The sequence below is a fragment of the Furipterus horrens genome, unplaced genomic scaffold, assembly GCF_987537825.1.
Source record: "Furipterus horrens unplaced genomic scaffold, mFurHor1.1.pri manual_scaffold_17, whole genome shotgun sequence".
In the NCBI taxonomy this organism is placed as follows: domain Eukaryota; kingdom Metazoa; phylum Chordata; class Mammalia; order Chiroptera; family Furipteridae; genus Furipterus; species Furipterus horrens.
The window spans coordinates 90,112,297-90,130,829 of NW_028327187.1; the positions used below are offsets into that span (position 1 = coordinate 90,112,297).

Genomic DNA, 18,533 nt, shown 5'->3' on the forward strand with positions numbered 1-18,533 from the left:
TGTGACTGTGCTTTCCACTGGCCTGCCACTGCCGCTCCTTCTGCTGCCACCACACCACATCCTCTCCGCCCTGGTTCCACCCCTCCTACCTGTCTGGATCAGTATTTCTTCTTTATATCTTTGTTTGCTAGACTTCCATGCAGTTTGATTTTCTGGAACTTCTGATTGTCTCTAGTTTTGTGGTAGTTGTATACCTTCTTAGTTGTGGAGGGAGATGCAGTGTGTCTGTCTAGGCGTCCATCTTGGCCAGAAGTCCATAATATCTTTTCTAATTGCGGGTTTGTACAGTATTTGAAGATACTTCTAGCTTTGCAAAACTGAGACAAGGAATCAATGTTAAAGGCTTATTTATGAAAAGATTCAACTGGAAAGTGGTTACCTAAATACTTAGAAGTGTCATAAATATTTAGTAGCTTACCAGGAAATCAAGATAATATGAGCCAACTATGCCAGACAGTATTTCTGAAGCCTTGGGAATAGATTTGATTATGGTGTGTATAGTGTTTACAGCAAATACATTTTCTGCAAAGCATAAAAGATTTTAGCCACATAAATTTGATGGGAGAAGTATTGTAATGCTCCTAGAAGAACTATACTCTTGAGGCATTGAGATTCCTCAGCCCTGGGACTTCCAAAATCAGTTTAAGATCAAGTTACTAATGTAAACTTTGAAGAAATATTCATTAATTCATTTTTTCAATGTTAGAGCCCTGAGCAGAGGTATTTCAATATCCTGTGATACCCTATTTACGTACATCCATATGAACATAGAGGAATTCTATAGTACCATTCATAGGTGTGTTTAAATTATGCTAATGCCACAAATTAGTACTGTTGACTTTAAAAGCTGTAACTTTTTTTTCTTTAATACAGAATATTCTAAAGACAACCAAAAGTGGCCCATAATCTCATTGCCCTGTGGATGTTTTTCTTTTTTAACAATAAAAGTAATAGGCACATGTGACTAGAAATTGCAAACAGTACAGGAAGGCACAAAATGAAAACCAAAAGGCTTCCACATCTACACTCCCTGAAGAACTTTTCTTGTAACTATTCCCAGACATAATTTCTATGCATATGCTAGTATATAAAATCCACTGGCTTTTATATGAGTATATTGTTGAATTGTTATTAAATGGGTTTGTTTCTTAATGTGATTTATTTGCCTCATGTTTAGAATACTGCATGGTAAACTTTCTTTTGTGCATATTATACTTTTATTTTACTAATATATTAAAAGCCATATTTCAATGACCCCTGTACATTTTTCATGCTGTCTTACTCCCAATGGCCTCTGTGCATGTAAGTAACCTGTTGAGTGACTATGTCTCTTTGTTTTTGACGGTTTCATTTCATTAAGTCCTTTTTTTTTAAATCAGTGAACATCTTAACACCTTTCAAAATTCAGTCTTTGTGTTCTCCTTATATTCCTTGTATGTCTTATTTTTAAATATTCTTTTTTATTGTTTCTCAATCCTGTGACCATGTGCTGATTTTATTTAGACCAGAGTAACCTCTTCATGCTACTCGTTTATGTTTAAGATATTGATGTGTAATATATATGTTCATTTGTATGTGGTGTTGGTGGTTAATATTTAACTCATTCTTATGTCGTTTGTTTTGTTTCTAATGACAAAAGTCTTATTTTAGTAGGATTGGAGTTAGTTAGGGCTCTGTAGAGGGAAATGGGTGTGTATACCATTCAGAAAGCTTGTGTCTATATCATCTTGCTCTTTTGTTAGATGTCTGATTATTTTTATATATTAAAATCTGTCAGCTTGTTGATGCACCTCTTTCATAAGCATATGTTTTTTTATGTAAATATTGCTCAGAGGGCAATAGGTAGAAAAAGCAATGTTGTAAGCATTCCTGATTTTATTTTTGCAACTCTTCACCCCTCCATTACTATTGTAGCATGACTAGCTAGCTTTGCTATGCAGAGAACCTCGTGTTCAATTTGATTTTGTAAGTCTGCCATCCTAAACACAGAATGCATTTTTTTGGTTTTTAGCTGTTGCTAGAGAATATTGCTTTAACGACTTTTAGTCAACGTTTATGGAATCAACTTATCAAAAGAAAACAAATGCATAAATACCCATTAACATGCACTAACCCTTATTTTAACATAATTGTATTTTTTTAATATTATGGGAATGATACATTTGTTCATTTGTTTGTTTCTGATTTTCTGATCTGTTGCATTCCAGAGTATCCTGTTTTGCATTTTAAGGTTCTTTGCTACTGGGAAGATCACAAATGTTAAGGACTGAGCAGATATTCAAAAGCATTTGGCCATGTTTCAGAGAGTAGAAGCTTCTCTTAATGATTGGCTGAAACACTCTAGATTCCTTTATTACACCAGGGAATTGATTTTATTGCATTTCTTTCAGCCCCTCTAAAATCCATAACATATGGATTCAATGTGCCTGAAAACATTTGGGTATTACCACACAAATAAATATTACAGGAAACATAGATGCATAGTTTTAGCCTTCAAATGTGTCTGAGAATTGGACTACCTTAAACTTCAACAGGAATGATTATCCTCTCAAGAAACTCTTTCTAAAGGTTTTGTTAAGAGGCAGGTCTCCAAAAATATTTTTAAAGTATTTCTTCTCAGTCTGTAATTATTAGAGAACTCCCTTTTGCAAAGGTTTTCAAGCTCACATTCTGCTTCATGCTTCTTTCCATTCTGTTCATCCTAATTTACTACGCACAGGCCAACAAAGTTTGGGGCTCAGGGAAGCATGGTCTTCTACTTACATTCCCAAGACTTTCCATCGAATGGGTAGCTGGGTTACAATTAAACTTGTGACATGCTCATTTCAGAAGCTTGTGAAATCATAGTTACAGAACTTGACTTTGAAAAATCTAGCATGCTGCCTTCAGTAAGACTGTTGAAAGCACCATCAAGTTAAAGGCCAGCTGTCCACGCATCCCACAACCATCCCTACAAATAATCTGGCTGACCTGTTTCTTGATTAACTTTAGTTGCATTCACGCTGTATTTGTGTTGGTCACTGTCTGCAGACTTTTTCCTGTTTAGTATCACTGATTTCTTAGAATTGCAAAAATATGAACAGCATGTGATTTTGAATAAATTCATATGATTTATTGGATACTGCATGAAAAGATACGCAGTATCTTTTAGAATTGGACTTTTATGCATGTGCTCAACATATCTTTGGATGCCCCTGCTTCTAAAGTGCATTTTCATGGGCTTTAAGATGAAATTTTCTCCTGAAGGGTTATATAACTTAACTATACTATAAGTTGGGTTCATATTTCTTAAGACATAGTTTTACTGTTACTTTAGTTTTGCCAGTAAAATTATAATTTACATACATGAATTATTCTTTCTGCAAATTTACCTTTCTTCTAAATCTTTGCATTTTAGTGTTTGATCAATTAGACCTTGTTACATATGAAGAAGTAGTAAAACTGCCAGCATTCAAAAGGAAAACACTAGTCTTATTAGGTAAGTCTGATTGTATAAACACATGGCTCTCTTATTCTCATCTTCAAAACATTTTGTGACTATTATTAACAACTGTCAATTTTAACTTCCTTTTTTAAAAATGGCATAGGTGCCCATGGTGTTGGGAGAAGACACATAAAAAACACCCTCATCACAAAGCACCCAGACCGGTTTGCATACCCTATTCCACGTAAGCAGTGTCTCTCTTTTAAGTATATTTTTTCTAGTACTTGTTTAATATTGTAATTTATATATTTTTTATTACATTAGTACTAACTGTTCACTATAAGAAATTTGGATGATCCAAAAAAGAACAAAGAAGAAAATGAGTTAATAATCCCAATCCCACTTCCCTGATAATAGTGCTATAGATACTTTGTTTTGTACCCTTCCAGACTTCTCTTAGTGCACATGTGTGTAGTGTGTGTATTTGTATGTTGTGTTTTTTTAACAAAATTGGACTCATCCATTCTATTTGTAAACTGATTTTTCCAACAGTGTGTCATAAATAGTACCCAGATGAATTATTCTTCAGAAAAATAAATTTTAATGATAGTATAGTTCTCTTTGATACAACAGTATTTTTCTTACTCAGTAACTAAATTGTTGACTTTTATCATTTTCAAAACGCAGTCAACATGCTACCAGTTGTTTATTATAAAGAACTTTAAATCTGTAATATTTTTATTCCCCTTATTTTCTATATCTTATCCTTAACCTATTGCCCTCTTTGTTTCCTCAATTATAAAATAATTCTATAAATATAAAGAGGATTTGAATCATGTGAAGCACTTAACAGTTACTAGATAAATAGTAGCCATCAGACCACTATGATTTTATTATTATTACTACTCCAAAGTTTAAAATTTGAATCCCAAAAGCTCCCTAGCAGTTAGAGCTTTGTTGTTCATGGTAAGAAGAACTAAAGGAGAATGTGTTGTAAGAGCAGCAGGAGCAAAATGTGAAGACTGGCTCTATCCTGTAGGGTCTTCATGCCTTCCCAATGCCATGGCAACACCACTGTTTTCTCTGCACCCCAGAGAGCCATGAGGCTTCCTAACACCACCTTCAACCCAGAACACTGTCTGATTTGCACACAAAGAAAGAAATTCATCAAATATTGTTTCAACTGGTACCACTGGCATTTTCTAATAAAACACTTTCAAATGTTCTTTTAATTCTCCTTATCTCTAGATCCTGAATAGAGCAAGCTTAGCCAACATTCAGTTTCTTCTCAACCACATGACAATTGAACTTTCATGTTGTTAAGTGGCCAGTTAACTAGCTCGATTTTAAAGTGTACCATTGCTAACCTAGTCATATCTACTCTCTAAAATATTTGGCCCCGGATGTGTAGATACCATGTTTACCTCCCAAAATGACTAAAGATAGTATAGCATCCACATAGTATATGCCATTTATTCCGCTTTTCATGTACCTAGAGAAATGGTACTTTTTTTTTAAATCCACATTTTAATGTCCATGAGCACTTGGCAGTTCTAATAGTCTAGTTGGGGCAGGAGAGGGGTAATTCCCTATGGGTTTGGACCCATCCACACAGCAAAGAGTAGCAGAAATTTGTTCCTGACACTCAAGAAAGGAAGGAAGCAAAAAGGAAAAAAAGGGAAATTGAAAGAAAGAGAAAGGGAGGGTGGGAGGGGAGGAGGGTGGAAGGAAGGACAGAAGGACAGAAGGAAGGTACGAAGGAAGAGAGGGGAAGAAAAAGAGAAGAAAGAGAAGGGAGGAAAGAAAGAAAGTGTGGGGGGTGGGGAGAAAGTCTAAACCAATGTTCCTGGCTTGCCTATAAAAATTTTTCTAAACTGCATTTTGCAGTATACTGGTCCTCTTAGTATCCCACAGAACTAGGACTTACTGGCACATTTTTTAGTCTATACTCACTTAGGTAAGGGATCAGCAAACCTTTCTTGTAAAGGGCCAGAGAGGAAATGTTTGAGAGCCATGTGGTCTCTGTCACAACTACTCAGCTCTGCCCTTGTAACATGGAATTGGCCATAGGCAGTATGTAAACAAATGAAATGGGCATGGCTGTGTTCCAATGAAACTGTATTTACAAAAACAGACAGTGGGTCATATTTGACCCACCAGCCATAGTCTGCCAATTCCTGGTTAAGGTCTTTCTGAACTATTATGGCCACATGAGGCTAAGGTCATTGTGTTTTCAATATGGTATGCCTTTTTCTGTATTCTAACATTCTCCTTTTGCAAGATGCTTCAGATGAGCAGTAACCAAGAGAACTTTCTCTGATAATAACAGTGTTCAGTATCTGCACTGTCCAGTACAGTAGCCATTAGCCACATGTGGCTATTGAACCCTGGAAAGGTGGCTAGTGAGACTGAGGAACTGAAATTTTAGTTTATGTAATTTTAATTATTTTAAATTTAAATAATCATATGTAGTTTTTCATTTTTTTTAAATTCCTTTTTCCTTCTGCCTGAGTGCATTAAGGCATAAAGTGAGTTAACTTAATCTGGGGCCATTTGTGTCTTTCTCATGTGGTGACCCATGAAAGGAATGAAATAGATCTTATCTAAACACTAAAAGATTTGCCAAACCAAGCAACTAACTCCTGTGGCCTTTATGTCACATGGATAAATGTGACTTCTACAATTTAATTCTACAAAGCTACTGGAGGTGGGAACAGCATGAGGCATATACTATGGAATCCACAGCTTTTAAGAAGAGATTGGGTTTTAGTGGGTCTGTTGGGAACATAGGCTCATAAGCTCAGCCTTGTAAACTTCTCTTGACATGTGATTTTGCAGATACAACCAGACCTCCAAAGAAAGATGAAGAAAATGGAAAGAATTATTACTTTGTATCTCATGATCAAATGATGCAAGACATCTCTAATAACGAGTACTTGGAGTATGGCAGCCACGAGGATGCAATGTATGGGACAAAACTGGAGACCATCCGGAAGATCCACGAGCAGGGGCTGATTGCAATACTGGACGTAGAGCCTCAGGTAACATCCAGCCACAACCAGCCTCCCGTCATCCTGTCTGCATGCCAAGCTCAAGTTTTGAAATAAAAAATGCCATCCGAACATCATGGGTCACATAATAATTGAGTAAACTCCAGGAAAGCATCAGTAATGAAAATATCGCGGGTTAATAGTCTAGGCTGCAAACTAATTGTTAGACTCAGTGCACATACCATGTGTTTAAGAGGCAGAGACTATTCCCTTGTGAGAGTCATTATACTCAGGAGCTTAATAAAGTACCAGATTGGGTCTGTGCCTGCCAAAAATCCTATAATAAATATGACCTCACGATGAGATTCTGGCACTTCCTTTTTTTTTAAGATTTTAGTTTTATTTATTTTTAGAGCGGGGAAGGGAGAGAGAAAGAGAGGAAGAGAAGCATCAATGTTTGGCTGCCTCTCACACACCCCCAACTGGGGACCTGGCCTGCAAGCCAGGCATGTGCCCTGCCTGGGAATCGAACCAGGACCCTTCAGTTTGCAGGCCGGCGCTCAATCCACTGAGCCACACCAGCCAGCGAAGACTCTTGCACTTTCTTATCCCAACAGCCACCTTTACATCTCGGTACAGCTCACGCTGGACCATCAGAGCCTCTGTCAGCATCTTATGTTAATCCCCAGCGAGAACCACTGATCCTGGGGCCTGAGTCTGAAGGTGTGGCACTAACTTCATGAGTGAGCCCTGGGGGTGTCTGATGGAGCCCAAATGTAGCCCCGTGGTGATTATCAGCCTCTGCCATTTCCTTACTGAGGATGGTGCCTGACCCTGAGCTAAAACTTGGAGGCATATGGAAAACTGGGAGAGGACTCAGGGAGCCAGATGCAGAGGTGATTAGTTGATTTGTAGATAAGTCCTACACCAGAAGCAATAGAAATTATTAAACATGCAAAGTAAAAAGCCAAAGGCCTTACTTCAAAAATGCAGATAAGCTATTTTGTCCTCTCTGAGGACAAACCAAAAGGAAGTGGGACTTAAAGCCCAGTAGGAAGGATTTGGGAGTTGGAAACTAAGAGCAGGTTGCAGGAGAAGCTTGTGTGTGCCCAGTGACTTCTGGGCTGCCATTTCTAAAGACCCATTTGTATCAAAAATCCCTTACCACTTATAAATAGAATCAGTATGCCACCTGCTGAAATGGTAGACCCCTCCAGCAGGCTCTGTTTCATCAGGAGGGTTATCTCACTGTCCCAGGCAGGGAAGAGATTCTTATTCAAGGGCCACTGTATGAGACTTAGTCCCCTAGCCATCCCCAAACAGAGGATGGAACCTGCAGTCAGAGTCTGTGTGACCTGAGGCCTGACAGCTCAGTTCCTTAGTGCCAAGACCCTAACATCATGGCCAGTGGATTCACCTGTTTCCATTTCACAGCACCTCACCTGATGGGCTTCTCGAACTTGGAATCTGGTTGAGGGGCTGGGAGGAAGGCACCAGTAGTGTGAACACTATACAGTCTACTTAACAATTAATCTTGGACCTATGTAGAACTAAATATATGATGTGTAACGCAGATTGATTTCTGTTTAACTACTAATCCCTCCTTACTAGGGATTGGAAAAATCTTCTGGCCAGGGGTGGCTAGAGGCAAAGTCTCAATCCTGGTCCTGGTCTTCGACATCCTCTCCTTGGGTTCCACACTGGTCTTCACCTGAACGTCGTTTTCTGCTGGTAGTAATGTCTCTAGCAGTATGCTGGCTGCAGGGCTCCTCAGACCCCCTCTGCATTAACCTAAGTCCACTTCCGAGGGCTTCTGCCTTACCTGCTGCTGCTGCCGCTGCTGCTGCCACCACCGCTGCTGCTGCTGCCGCCACCGCCACTCCACTCCAAGTGTCCAGCTCTCCCTGTGCCCTCGCCCTTGCACAGTCATGCATTGCTCTGCACTGCTGAGCCATAGACACTTCTTTTGGCCTTGTCAGGACAGTCACATCAGTCACTTTTACGTGTGGCACTGGGCACCAGAGCACCCATCATCCTGGGCTGGGCACTTTCCCTGCTCCCCACAACCGCTGGATGGGCTCACTGCATTCTTCTCTCCTGCTTCCTGTGTCCCCAGCTCTGGGAACCATGATCTGTCAGGGCCACCTACCCCTGAGGACAGGCCATAGGCGCCCTTTTGTCTGCCCGAGCCTCTCTGGGCCCGTGGCCCTGAGGACAGGGATTGCCCAAGTCCTGTTCCTCTCATTGGTCACGTTGACAACTCTGGTCCCAGGCTCTTCCACTTGGGGCCTCACATACCCAATCACACTTATGCCCAGTCCTGCTCTCACACTGACTGTCACATCTAATGGTACAGCTTCAGATGCTCACAGGGTCCCACCTACCAAGCTTCTCTGCCTTCAGTCCATTCTCTCCCCAGGCTTGGCAAGGTCCGCATCCTAACATCAGGATGCCATGGCCATGACCGACTTGCTCTCAGGCAGAGCCTCGTTGCTCCAGAGAGGCTCTCTCCTTAGGACATTTTTCTCCATGCTCCCCCCGCCCCAATCTGTTAGGTTACTTCCTCTGCTGTATCTCATGGACAGTTTGATTCAACCAGCTTATGTTAAGTACTTACTATATTCCAAGCATTGTGCCAGGAGTTAAAAATACAAATAGGAAGGCAAGCTGGTAAGGATGAACGAAGTTCCTTCCTCCATGTACCTCACAAACTGTCTATAATGAGAGAAATGCTATGTGGCATTTTTTTAAACCTTCTCACTTTTATCACCGCTGATACCACTTCCACTATGTGTGGACCACAGGAAGACCACCTAACAGTGGTGTTCAACTCATTTAGTTCAGATCTAATACTTTATGCCATCTTAAACTATTTTAGACAGTTCAGGCCAAATTTAACACATGCCTAATAATACTGTATGATAAGACATTGTGGTTCAACTTTAAACCTAGAGGACCACGATAAAGACATTAAACTAGAAAAAAACTGTGACCTGGCTTATTTTAAAATAATAGATTGTGTTCCAGTAGTGCCCTATATTTTGCCAAGCATTAGTATTACTTACCTAATCCATGTAACCCCTGAGATAGAGATATCAGCACCTGCTTTTGTAGATGAGGAAGCCAAGGCTTAACATAATTATGACTTGATCAAGGTTTTACAGCCAATTGAAAATGAGGTTTGAACTTGAACAGTGTTTGTTTGGGTTTTAGTTTTTGTTACAATTGATTCTAGCTTCCTTCCACGATATTGTCCTAAAAGTTAACCCTGAGGATCTTTAAGCTGATTCACCTTGTATGTAGTAGTACAATTTCAATCGTTGGGTTTGTTTTGTTTGTTTGTTTTTTACATTTCAAAAAGTCTAAAAGACAGTCAAACCTGACGAACACTATGGAACTTATTTTTCATGGAAATAAATTCATGGCTTAGAAAATAATCTATGACCTAAAGCTGAAACTATAATAGCTCCAGTGTGTAATCAAAACTTCCTATGCCAGTTTTAAATTTTAATTTTATTCTGATTTATCCATTTGCTGCATTAAGAAGTTAAGAGTAGGAGAATGTTCGGGGTTTTGCTTTGCCCACAAAGGGAAAGGTTGTCGTCAAGGTACAGCCACAGTCTTATTAGAAATCTGCACTTCAAAACAAGAGCCAGCTTCTGAACCAGAGGCTGTTTTGTGAACTAAGCTGGCTCTCTTAAGAGTCTTTCTGGGTTCACTGTGCTCTTATTTAAACGCTTAGCATTTGTTTGCAAAATGACTCAGGTGCCTACTCTTCCATACTTTTTAAGTTTGGAAACCAAATAAATCTTAAAAGATATCTGCATCTTAGATACTTGGTCAAATGAGTTTTTATTCTTTGAAGATGGTAACCTGAGATTAGTTATTGAACATAGATGGGTCATATAATCAATTTAGCTTCCCAAAAGAGAACTAAAGAATTAGCTTTACATGTTGAATTAACGTTACTTTGGTTATTTGGATCCAATGTATTTTCAGAGATCTTTCTAGACTCTTCTCTCAGGGATTCATAAAAGAAATATTTGCCTGTAAATATTAGCAAATTTGTGTCTCATCTAAAGTCAGAAAGGAAAAGGGTTTAAAGGTCATCTTAAAGTCACCTATTAACAAACTGAGGGAAGGGAATCCTTGTAAAGCAATTCCATTTCCTGTTCCTGAAGTGACCCTGAACCTGAGGCAAGCTAAGACTGTGCAAAAAATAACACCCTCTTAAGACCCCTAACTTGAGCAAAGGATGGGGACAGAGACCTTCACAAACAACTTGAGGAAAAGTATGGTGACTCTCCTGAAGATATAAGGGTGCCTAGACAAGAAAATCTCAGTCAGGATTCGACGCATCTTAATAATTTTTGGAAATATGATAATATAGGATAGAAATAGAAATTAAAGCCATGGAAAGGACAAGGAAGCAGATATGCTAACCACAGAAGCTATAGTAATTACTGTGATAAACATGAAATTTAGCTCTGAACTTCCTGGCAACCAGGACATAAAGGGGGGATGTCGTGGGTCACGTAATTCTCATGTAATAGAAGTATGCCGGTTCTTTCCTTGGAATTGATTGCTAAAGGAATATAACCTGATTCTTAGGCACAAGAAGCATTTGGCAATGTGATGAGTACAGTCTTCATTGACAGTTTCATGCAGAAAGTACAGAATGACCTTCGTGTCTTTAAGGATAGAGACAAAGGAAGTGTATGTGGTGTCCAGAGAAGGGTAATCTGCAGGGAGCTGATGTTTTCTGAGTAGTGTGTTTTTTGGTGTTGTAATATGGTAGGTAGCAAGCTAGAACTTAAAATATTCAAAGAACTGGATGGCTTATCAGGCTTGGGGCCACTGAGCATAGAAAAGACCATTTCACGCCTAGGGAGTCCTTCTCGATTTCACCATTGGGTTCCGTTCAGCACCTAGGCTGTGTGGAGTTCCATCTGGCACTCAGAGTAGCTTCAGGGATGGAAGCAAGGGTAGGAACTGTGCATTAGGAATTTTTCCCATCTCATTTGCCCAAAGGCTGGCTATGGGTGGGTGTGCATGGTGAGAAAACCTTATGTCTCTACTGACTTATAGTCTCCTCTGATTTATGAGCACGGGAAGGACGGGGGAAAAAGGCCTAAGATAATATTGACAAAAAGGACATTTCTAAGTGAAGGCCCCTGTTTAGCTCAACTGAGCTATATATGGACTTTTTCATGTTTGTTCCTTGCTGAAGTCTTCATTCACGAAAGGACTGGCAGAGAAATTGTCACTTACCTCTTTCAAACATGAACACATGCAAGCTTGAAGAGCTTTCTCACTAGGGCAGGCTGAGCCTGTGACTCACAATTAAAACACTCTGATGGAAAGGTACAGCAATGTACCAGGTTCCCTTAACCCACTAGGAGATACTGTGTAACTAAAATTCAGAAACATAATTCTAGTGAAAGTGAACTTCACTAAAAAACAGTCAAAACCTTTACTATCCAATTTGCCTCTTATGTCCCTGTATATTCATAGAGGCCGAGAGATCCCCTTCACCCCAAAAGCATAGTCGAACCTGCCTTGAAAGGCCCTCTAGTCGAACCTGCCTTGAAAGGCAAGACAAATTTTGTGCAAATTATATATACTGTCTTACATTTTTATTTTATCATAAAGACAGGTTACGCCAAGTGCCATTTGGGACATGAGGGAGACAACTAAACAAGACGCAGCCCCTGCCCTCAAGAGGCTTACCCTCCAGTATCCAGCCTCTGAGCTTTCAGTATGATGGGTACTACGGGGCGCATCAGTGAGGGCATGTCAGGATCACATGGGAGGGGCGCCTGACCTCAGCTCAGAGCTCACAAAGGACTTTCTAGAGAAAAGGAAATCAGTACTCTGTTCAGTAAACACTCAACCAAGCAGAAGGGAGAGTGGGGACAGGGACAAAGGGATGGAAGGTCCAGGCATAGGGAATCATAAGAAAAAGGCCAGGAAGCCAGAGAAAGTTTGGCCCTGTCTAGAATTGAAAGTAGTTCAGCAAGGCCAGTCCATGGAGGGGCAGAGAGAGGCTGACAGGTAAGCATGAATCAGCTATTGAGGGAGGGACCTGACATTTATCCTAAGGACCATACATTTTTATCCCAAGACCAAGAGGGACCAGTCAAAAGGTTTGAAGCAGAAAAGTGATTTGGGATTTGTGTTTCCAAAAGATCATTCTGGTGGCAGGGATTAGTATGGATTGGAACGTAGCAAAACTGGAGGCAGAGAAACAGGTCCAATTGCTACTACATTAAACCAGGCCAATAAAAAGGAAGAAAAGAATATGACAAAATAAATAATTGAAAGGCCATTTAGGAAGCAAATTATGTGGATAACAGAATGGACATGTTAAATTCTTGGCTAAAGGACAGCAAGATATTTACCCCTGATACATACAAATGAATTACATGTCAGTTACTTGTGAATGGTGTGCCTATTATGTTTTTGTCCCACAGAGGGGAATTTATAACTTCTAGGAGTGTCGTGGGCTCATGAGGAGGAGCTGAAGCAGTGACCCTTACCAGAATCAACTGCTACACCATCGGCAGTCAGCTTTGCTCTATGTCCCTGATAACCCATAGCTTTCAGTTAGAGGTTTTTGATTCCTGGGAAGGGAGCTGAAAGGGGCTTCAGAGGTCCCTCTCCCTTGAATGTAGTGTCCTCTCATGGGCCTATGAATTCCTTACAGCCCCAAAGCTTCTTTAGAGGCTCCAGCCTCCAGCTCTAGCAGGGTCTCCCTTCCCCCTGAGACCCACGGAGACCTTTCATCAGGGCAACTCATAAGCTGTAACACAGCCTCACAGTGACAGTGACAGCATTTTCTAATCCTTGTTAGCAATTTGAAATTTCACATGTGAAGCGGGCGCTAGATGGGTGGTGAAGCCAGCCTGCTGATCCCAATCTACCCCAAAATGCACTTCATATAGGTTAAAATATAGGCTACAACTAATAACCAGGTTTAAGTGAACATTAAACCAACATAATCAGTGTTGACTTTACTCATGAGATGCATAAGAAAAATGTCCAGTTTGTCACCTTGTATTTGCTGATGGCTATTGTCTATCCCTCAGAAGAAAGGGGAGTCATATGTTATTTATAAAGCTGGTAAATTTGATAATACCTTGCCAAAATTTGGAATCAAGGGCTTTTTCAGTTGTGTGATTTTTTTTATAGACTCATTTAAAAGTTGTATTACTTATTTCTTCTAAGTATCAATTGTTTGTTTGTTTTTGCACAGGCACTGAAGGTCCTGAGAACTGCCGAGTTTGCTCCTTTTGTTGTTTTTATTGCCGCTCCAACTATTACTCCAGGTTTGAATGAGGTAAGAATTGATCAGTGTTTTCCCCAAATTAGCACACCCACCCATAGCAAGGATCCAATTGTGTTGTACATTCAAGACCAAAGCCTCATGTCATAAAGATGACTCAGCGGAGTTCCGCTTTTTCCTACTTGCTGGCCATTAAGATTTCCAGAGTTTGAGGTCCCCTTTCAGTGTTAAGAATTAGGCCATATAGACAAGTGTAGTTCTTCTAAGATCAGGGTCACTAGGCAAATTCAAGCCTTAGTTCTCAGCACAATCACCCTGTGGCCTAATCAATAATTCTACTTTTAAAGAGTTTAGAACCCCTCACCCCTCCAAGGCAGAGGCTTTCCCTGAAGCTCCCTCCCTCCAGGGCTGCCAGCCCCCTCCTCTCCTGATAGGGACTGTACCAAGAAAGCAAAGCGGCAGCCCCAGGCCCAGCTCTGGGCCAAGGATTGCTTTGCCTGAAGACAGCTGTAAGGAATTCATGACCAGGTTCCCGTAGGCAGCCTCTGGAGTGGAACCCGTGCAGAATTTGTATCTAGGCTCCCAGAGACTTCCCAGCATAGGAATGAGCTCTGCCCCCTATCAGGCCAACTCAAGTCAGCAGCTGCCACAGAGATGGTGGCTTCAAGAGTTGGCTTCATGCAACTCCTGCCAGGCTGACTTACAAGGCCTCCTGTTTCCGGGCAGATAATAAGGTCATTTTGTATGTATTGGTGCTTGGTGTTTATCTGCTATAGGGTCACTTCTTAAGGAAAGACTTCTACACAAAGTTCTCCTGAAGACCGTTACTTCTGCAAGGTCAAGGCTCTTGGCTCTTCAGTAAACACAGGCCAAACCGCCAAGCTTATGGCAATAAAATCAAGGCTTACCTTATGACAACAAAATCTAGGCTTGGAAATTTTTGCTTCATGTACGTTTAAGGAAGATTAAATATTTAGATTTCTATGTTACTTATATTTTCAATCGTTATTTTTTTTGTCATTTCATTTGCAAAAGGGGTATTCCTTTGTAAATGTTACTTTTTTATCTTATTTTATATGCAAACATGCTTGAAACTCCACATTATGGTTAGCTTTTATCCTTTGGTTGCCATGTATTTTTCTTGAATTATCATCTTTGCTTTGTTTTTTGTTTTTTTGCTTGTTTTCTTGCCCTTTTACTAATTTTCCATAGCTGCCAAAATGGTGCAGAAAATTGCCTGTAAGTACCAGCTAGGAGGTGATGAAATATAGCCTTGTTTACTTTCATAGATTTAGAATGTAGACATTTTGTTCCCACAAATCCTTGCTTTTGCTGTTAAGATAAAGGCATCTTGTTTTCACTGAGTTAAATCCTGCTCACATGTAAATCAAGCCTTCAGACAAGCTGTTGTCAAGGAAGAAAGGGTGACAAACATAGCTTCATCTTGTAAGACCCTTAAGAAGGAGCTCTATTTTTTAATAAGGAGAACTACCTTAAACATCTGATGCTCTCAGCTATAAGTTTTTTGAATGTTTTTATCAGCCTAGCTTTCTGAGAAAATCACGAACTCTACTAGTGGTTTTTGAGGCCCCGGACTTTATATTCCCATAGGATGCCCTATCCCAGAGAGTGATATGTAGGAATTGTTCCTTCTCATACCGATAGGAAGCACTCGTCTCTGGGTGAATCCATGTTTCCTAAAATGCAGCTGCCGCATTGTGTTTTTGGTAAAGCCACAGTGAAAATACCATGCTTTTTAAGTGCAAAGAGAAAGTGTGTTGATATGACCTTACAAGGTGGTTCACTGAGGTCTTATCAGCACTGTAGTAGTTAACACCTAATACCCAAAGCATGCTGTGTTCTGCTTTGAAATTCCAGTAGGTAATGGCAAAACAGGTAGGATACTGTCATTTCAGAGTGTCCACATAGAGAAGATTGACTTCTCAACTTCCCTGGTGTGTGTTCATCCCCACCGTGGTGCTGTGATGAAATCAGTCAAGTGTCGCTTTGGATCCTCTTTCCAGAGAATTGCACCCACAAGCCCATCAGGAATGGTCTCTTACAGATAACAGATGGGCCTCAGAGAAGAGGAGGTGTCCTAAGCTAGCACTGGGTGCCACGGCTCCCAAGTCCCTGAAAGCACCACATATTTGAGTTTTTCTAGAATTCCATCTCTGTCATCATAGGCCCCCATTTCCTGGTAGAATTGCTCTGTCTCTTAATTATAGATTTAACACTCATCACATTCTATAATGGCCAGTACTAGTCAGCCAAGTGCTTGTTGTTTCAATAACATTTATTAAATACTTACTGAATACAAGGCACAATGCCAAGTACTGGGCACGACACAGCACAGCAATGACAGGACCACCAGACAAATTTTCGGTCTAGGTGGGGAAAGAGATCTGAATCAAATAAACAGGTACTTAATTGTATCTATGTATATTTTAAAATTCAGCCCAATAGTTCACCTACCTAGTGTTGGGGGAGAAGGGGGCAGTTATTCGACTTACCAAGTTCCCTGGCTTCAATTTTGAACTTGCCCATTGAACATTTTCAGCATAACATGATCTGACCCACGAAGGTGCAGTGGCAGATTTTCTGCTGACTCTTAAAGAAATCCTAATTTTGAAAGAACTGCCATCCTGAGGCTAAAGTTAGACTTGCATGACAAACTAGGGACCCAGAATTTCCTCCTCCTGTGGCCTCACCCTGGCAAGAGTTCTCAAAATCTGTAGCAAGCTCTGGGAGCTGAGGGAAAATTCTCTCCTGTAGCAAAACTCTGTAGAATTCCGTGGCTTCTTTTCCTTCAGAGTATTTTCCATAAGAGATGTGCATAGTTATGAACAGTGACATTTGGGCATTCCCAATACAGACCAATTTGAAGGGATTCATCAGATGCCAGTTGCTGTTGTATCTGGGTAATGGCCTTATTTCATCCATTATTTGTAACATCCAAAAAGCTTTTGCCTCTGGCATCTACTGCTGTTGAGTGAGGGCCATTATATGTAATTGAATTTCTGGAACATGTTGAGCCTCTAAGTAGAACAGAGAAAAATACAACTTAATTTGTTTTCCAGAGTCAGGGGCTTCTTGTTGCAAATGCAGCAGGGCTCTGTGGCCTCATGCAAGTGAGTGCAGAGGACCAAGGGAAGGCAGAGAGAGGGCTGTGACCACATCGCCAAAGTCCTCCCACTGACCAGGAGAGTGCCTGCGGATGAGGCAGGCCTGGGTTAGAAGAAGGAGAGCAGAGCAACACAGCTGTGCTAGCCAGTCAGCAACTGAGCCTGGGACAGGACAGCTAGGGCCTGGTGGGGCAGTGTGTTTGCTAAAGAGTGTGTGTTTTCTCTGGTCCATCTGGTTTGGCATGGAGCCCCTTGTTGCATGGTGAGCAGTCTGGGTTGCAAGCAGTAGTTCTGTAACCCAGCCAGCCTGGGAACCATCATCCCCTCTGTCACGAAGCGGCCTCGGCCTCGTGCCCAGATGCGGCACATCAACGTCTGGCCTTGACTGTTTCTGACACTGGGATGAACAGAAATGTGGAAAGGGAAAGAATCTAGCTGACTTCTCTCTTCTCTTTGCTTTTCCCTTCTCCTGTGCCTGCCCCTGCCTCCATCCCATCACCATTTAGGATGAATCTCTTCAGCGTCTGCAGAAGGAGTCTGATATCTTACAGAGAACATATGCACACTACTTCGATCTCACAATTATCAACAATGAAATTGATGAGACAATCAGACATCTGGAGGAAGCTGTCGAGCTTGTGTGCACAGCCCCTCAGTGGGTCCCAGTCTCCTGGGTCTATTAGGCCTGTCCCCAGATATCTGACGCATACCTGGGAGCCACCTCATACATGGAAACGCCTCTTTGTTATCGGCCTTGTGTCAGCAGGTCGTGGTCCCTAGAGACTACCTAGTTGTAGTGTGACCTACATTTATAATTATTGTCATGTCTGAATAGGTAGGAGGAGAAAAACAATTACACACTAATTTAAAGAGACAGTATCTTTTTTAATCAGTTCTCCTAAACTTTAATAAGATGTATCTTTAAATGTATGTATTATTCAATCCTTTGGAATGTTATATTTTTGGAAATCATAGCCTTTTTATTTCCAAGGCCCCTAAAAACTGCACAAAATAGATGCTGCTTTCTATAATCTATTTTAATAATAATAAACAATGATTCTGTTACCTTGACTGGGGGTGGAACACTACATTCTTTTTAGAGTCTGATTTTATGGATTGGAATATCTTTCTTTCCTTTATTTATTTGAAATAATCAGTCTAGTGATTACAAAACACTCATAAATTTTTAAAGGCCTTTTTTCTCTTTCTTTTTTTTAGAATAGTATTTTTTTTAAGTCCTTTATGTAACATCCAGATAATGTGATACTGTCTCTTTGAAGCACCCTGTAAACCTTTTAGAGATTTGAAGTTGGGTCTTGACTCTTAATGCATGTGGACAGTCGCGAGCGTTTATGCTGTTGGTGTGTCTGTGTTGGACAAAACGATCTGTAATCTACAGCCAAGTACATTCCGTTCACGGGGCACACCCAGGGGAATAAGAATAAAATGCTATTATGACTAAGTTGTAAAACCTATGCACATCCCTTGCATTTTGGGCAACTTTATAAAAAAAAAACTGATTTTTATTAATAATAATCATATAGTGAAATGTGTTTGTAATTTTGTCTCAATTTAATTTGTTGTAAGGTGGGAGGGGGAATTGCTGGTTTCACCATTTCAAATCTGTGTTGTCTGAGAGTATTAATGTTTTAATTAAGCAAAGAAATGAGGATTTTTAATATGTATGTAATTGTTTTAAAGCACCCATT

The 18,533-nt window shown here is 40.4% G+C and overlaps 1 protein-coding gene across 10 annotated transcripts in view; it reads left to right on the plus strand.

Moving 5' to 3' along the window:
- The window catches only part of CASK (calcium/calmodulin dependent serine protein kinase), a 419,618-nt gene extending 401,323 nt beyond the window's left edge, over positions 1–18,295 (plus strand). For 9 of the 10 annotated variants that reach the window (XM_090265289.1, XM_090265291.1, XM_090265292.1 and 6 more), the window contains 5 exons: positions 3,398–3,478; positions 3,588–3,668; positions 6,263–6,465; positions 13,670–13,753; positions 17,331–18,295. In XM_090265289.1, the coding sequence (XP_090121415.1) occupies positions 3,398–3,478; positions 3,588–3,668; positions 6,263–6,465; positions 13,670–13,753; positions 17,331–17,507 (626 nt within the window). In that variant the 3' untranslated portion in view covers positions 17,508–18,295. Of the gene's footprint in view, positions 1–3,397; positions 3,479–3,587; positions 3,669–6,262; positions 6,466–8,025; positions 8,146–13,669; positions 13,754–17,330 lie in introns of all 10 variants that reach the window. The other variant, XM_090265298.1, reaches the window with a different exon arrangement.
- Positions 18,296–18,533: the final 238 nt, after the last annotated feature.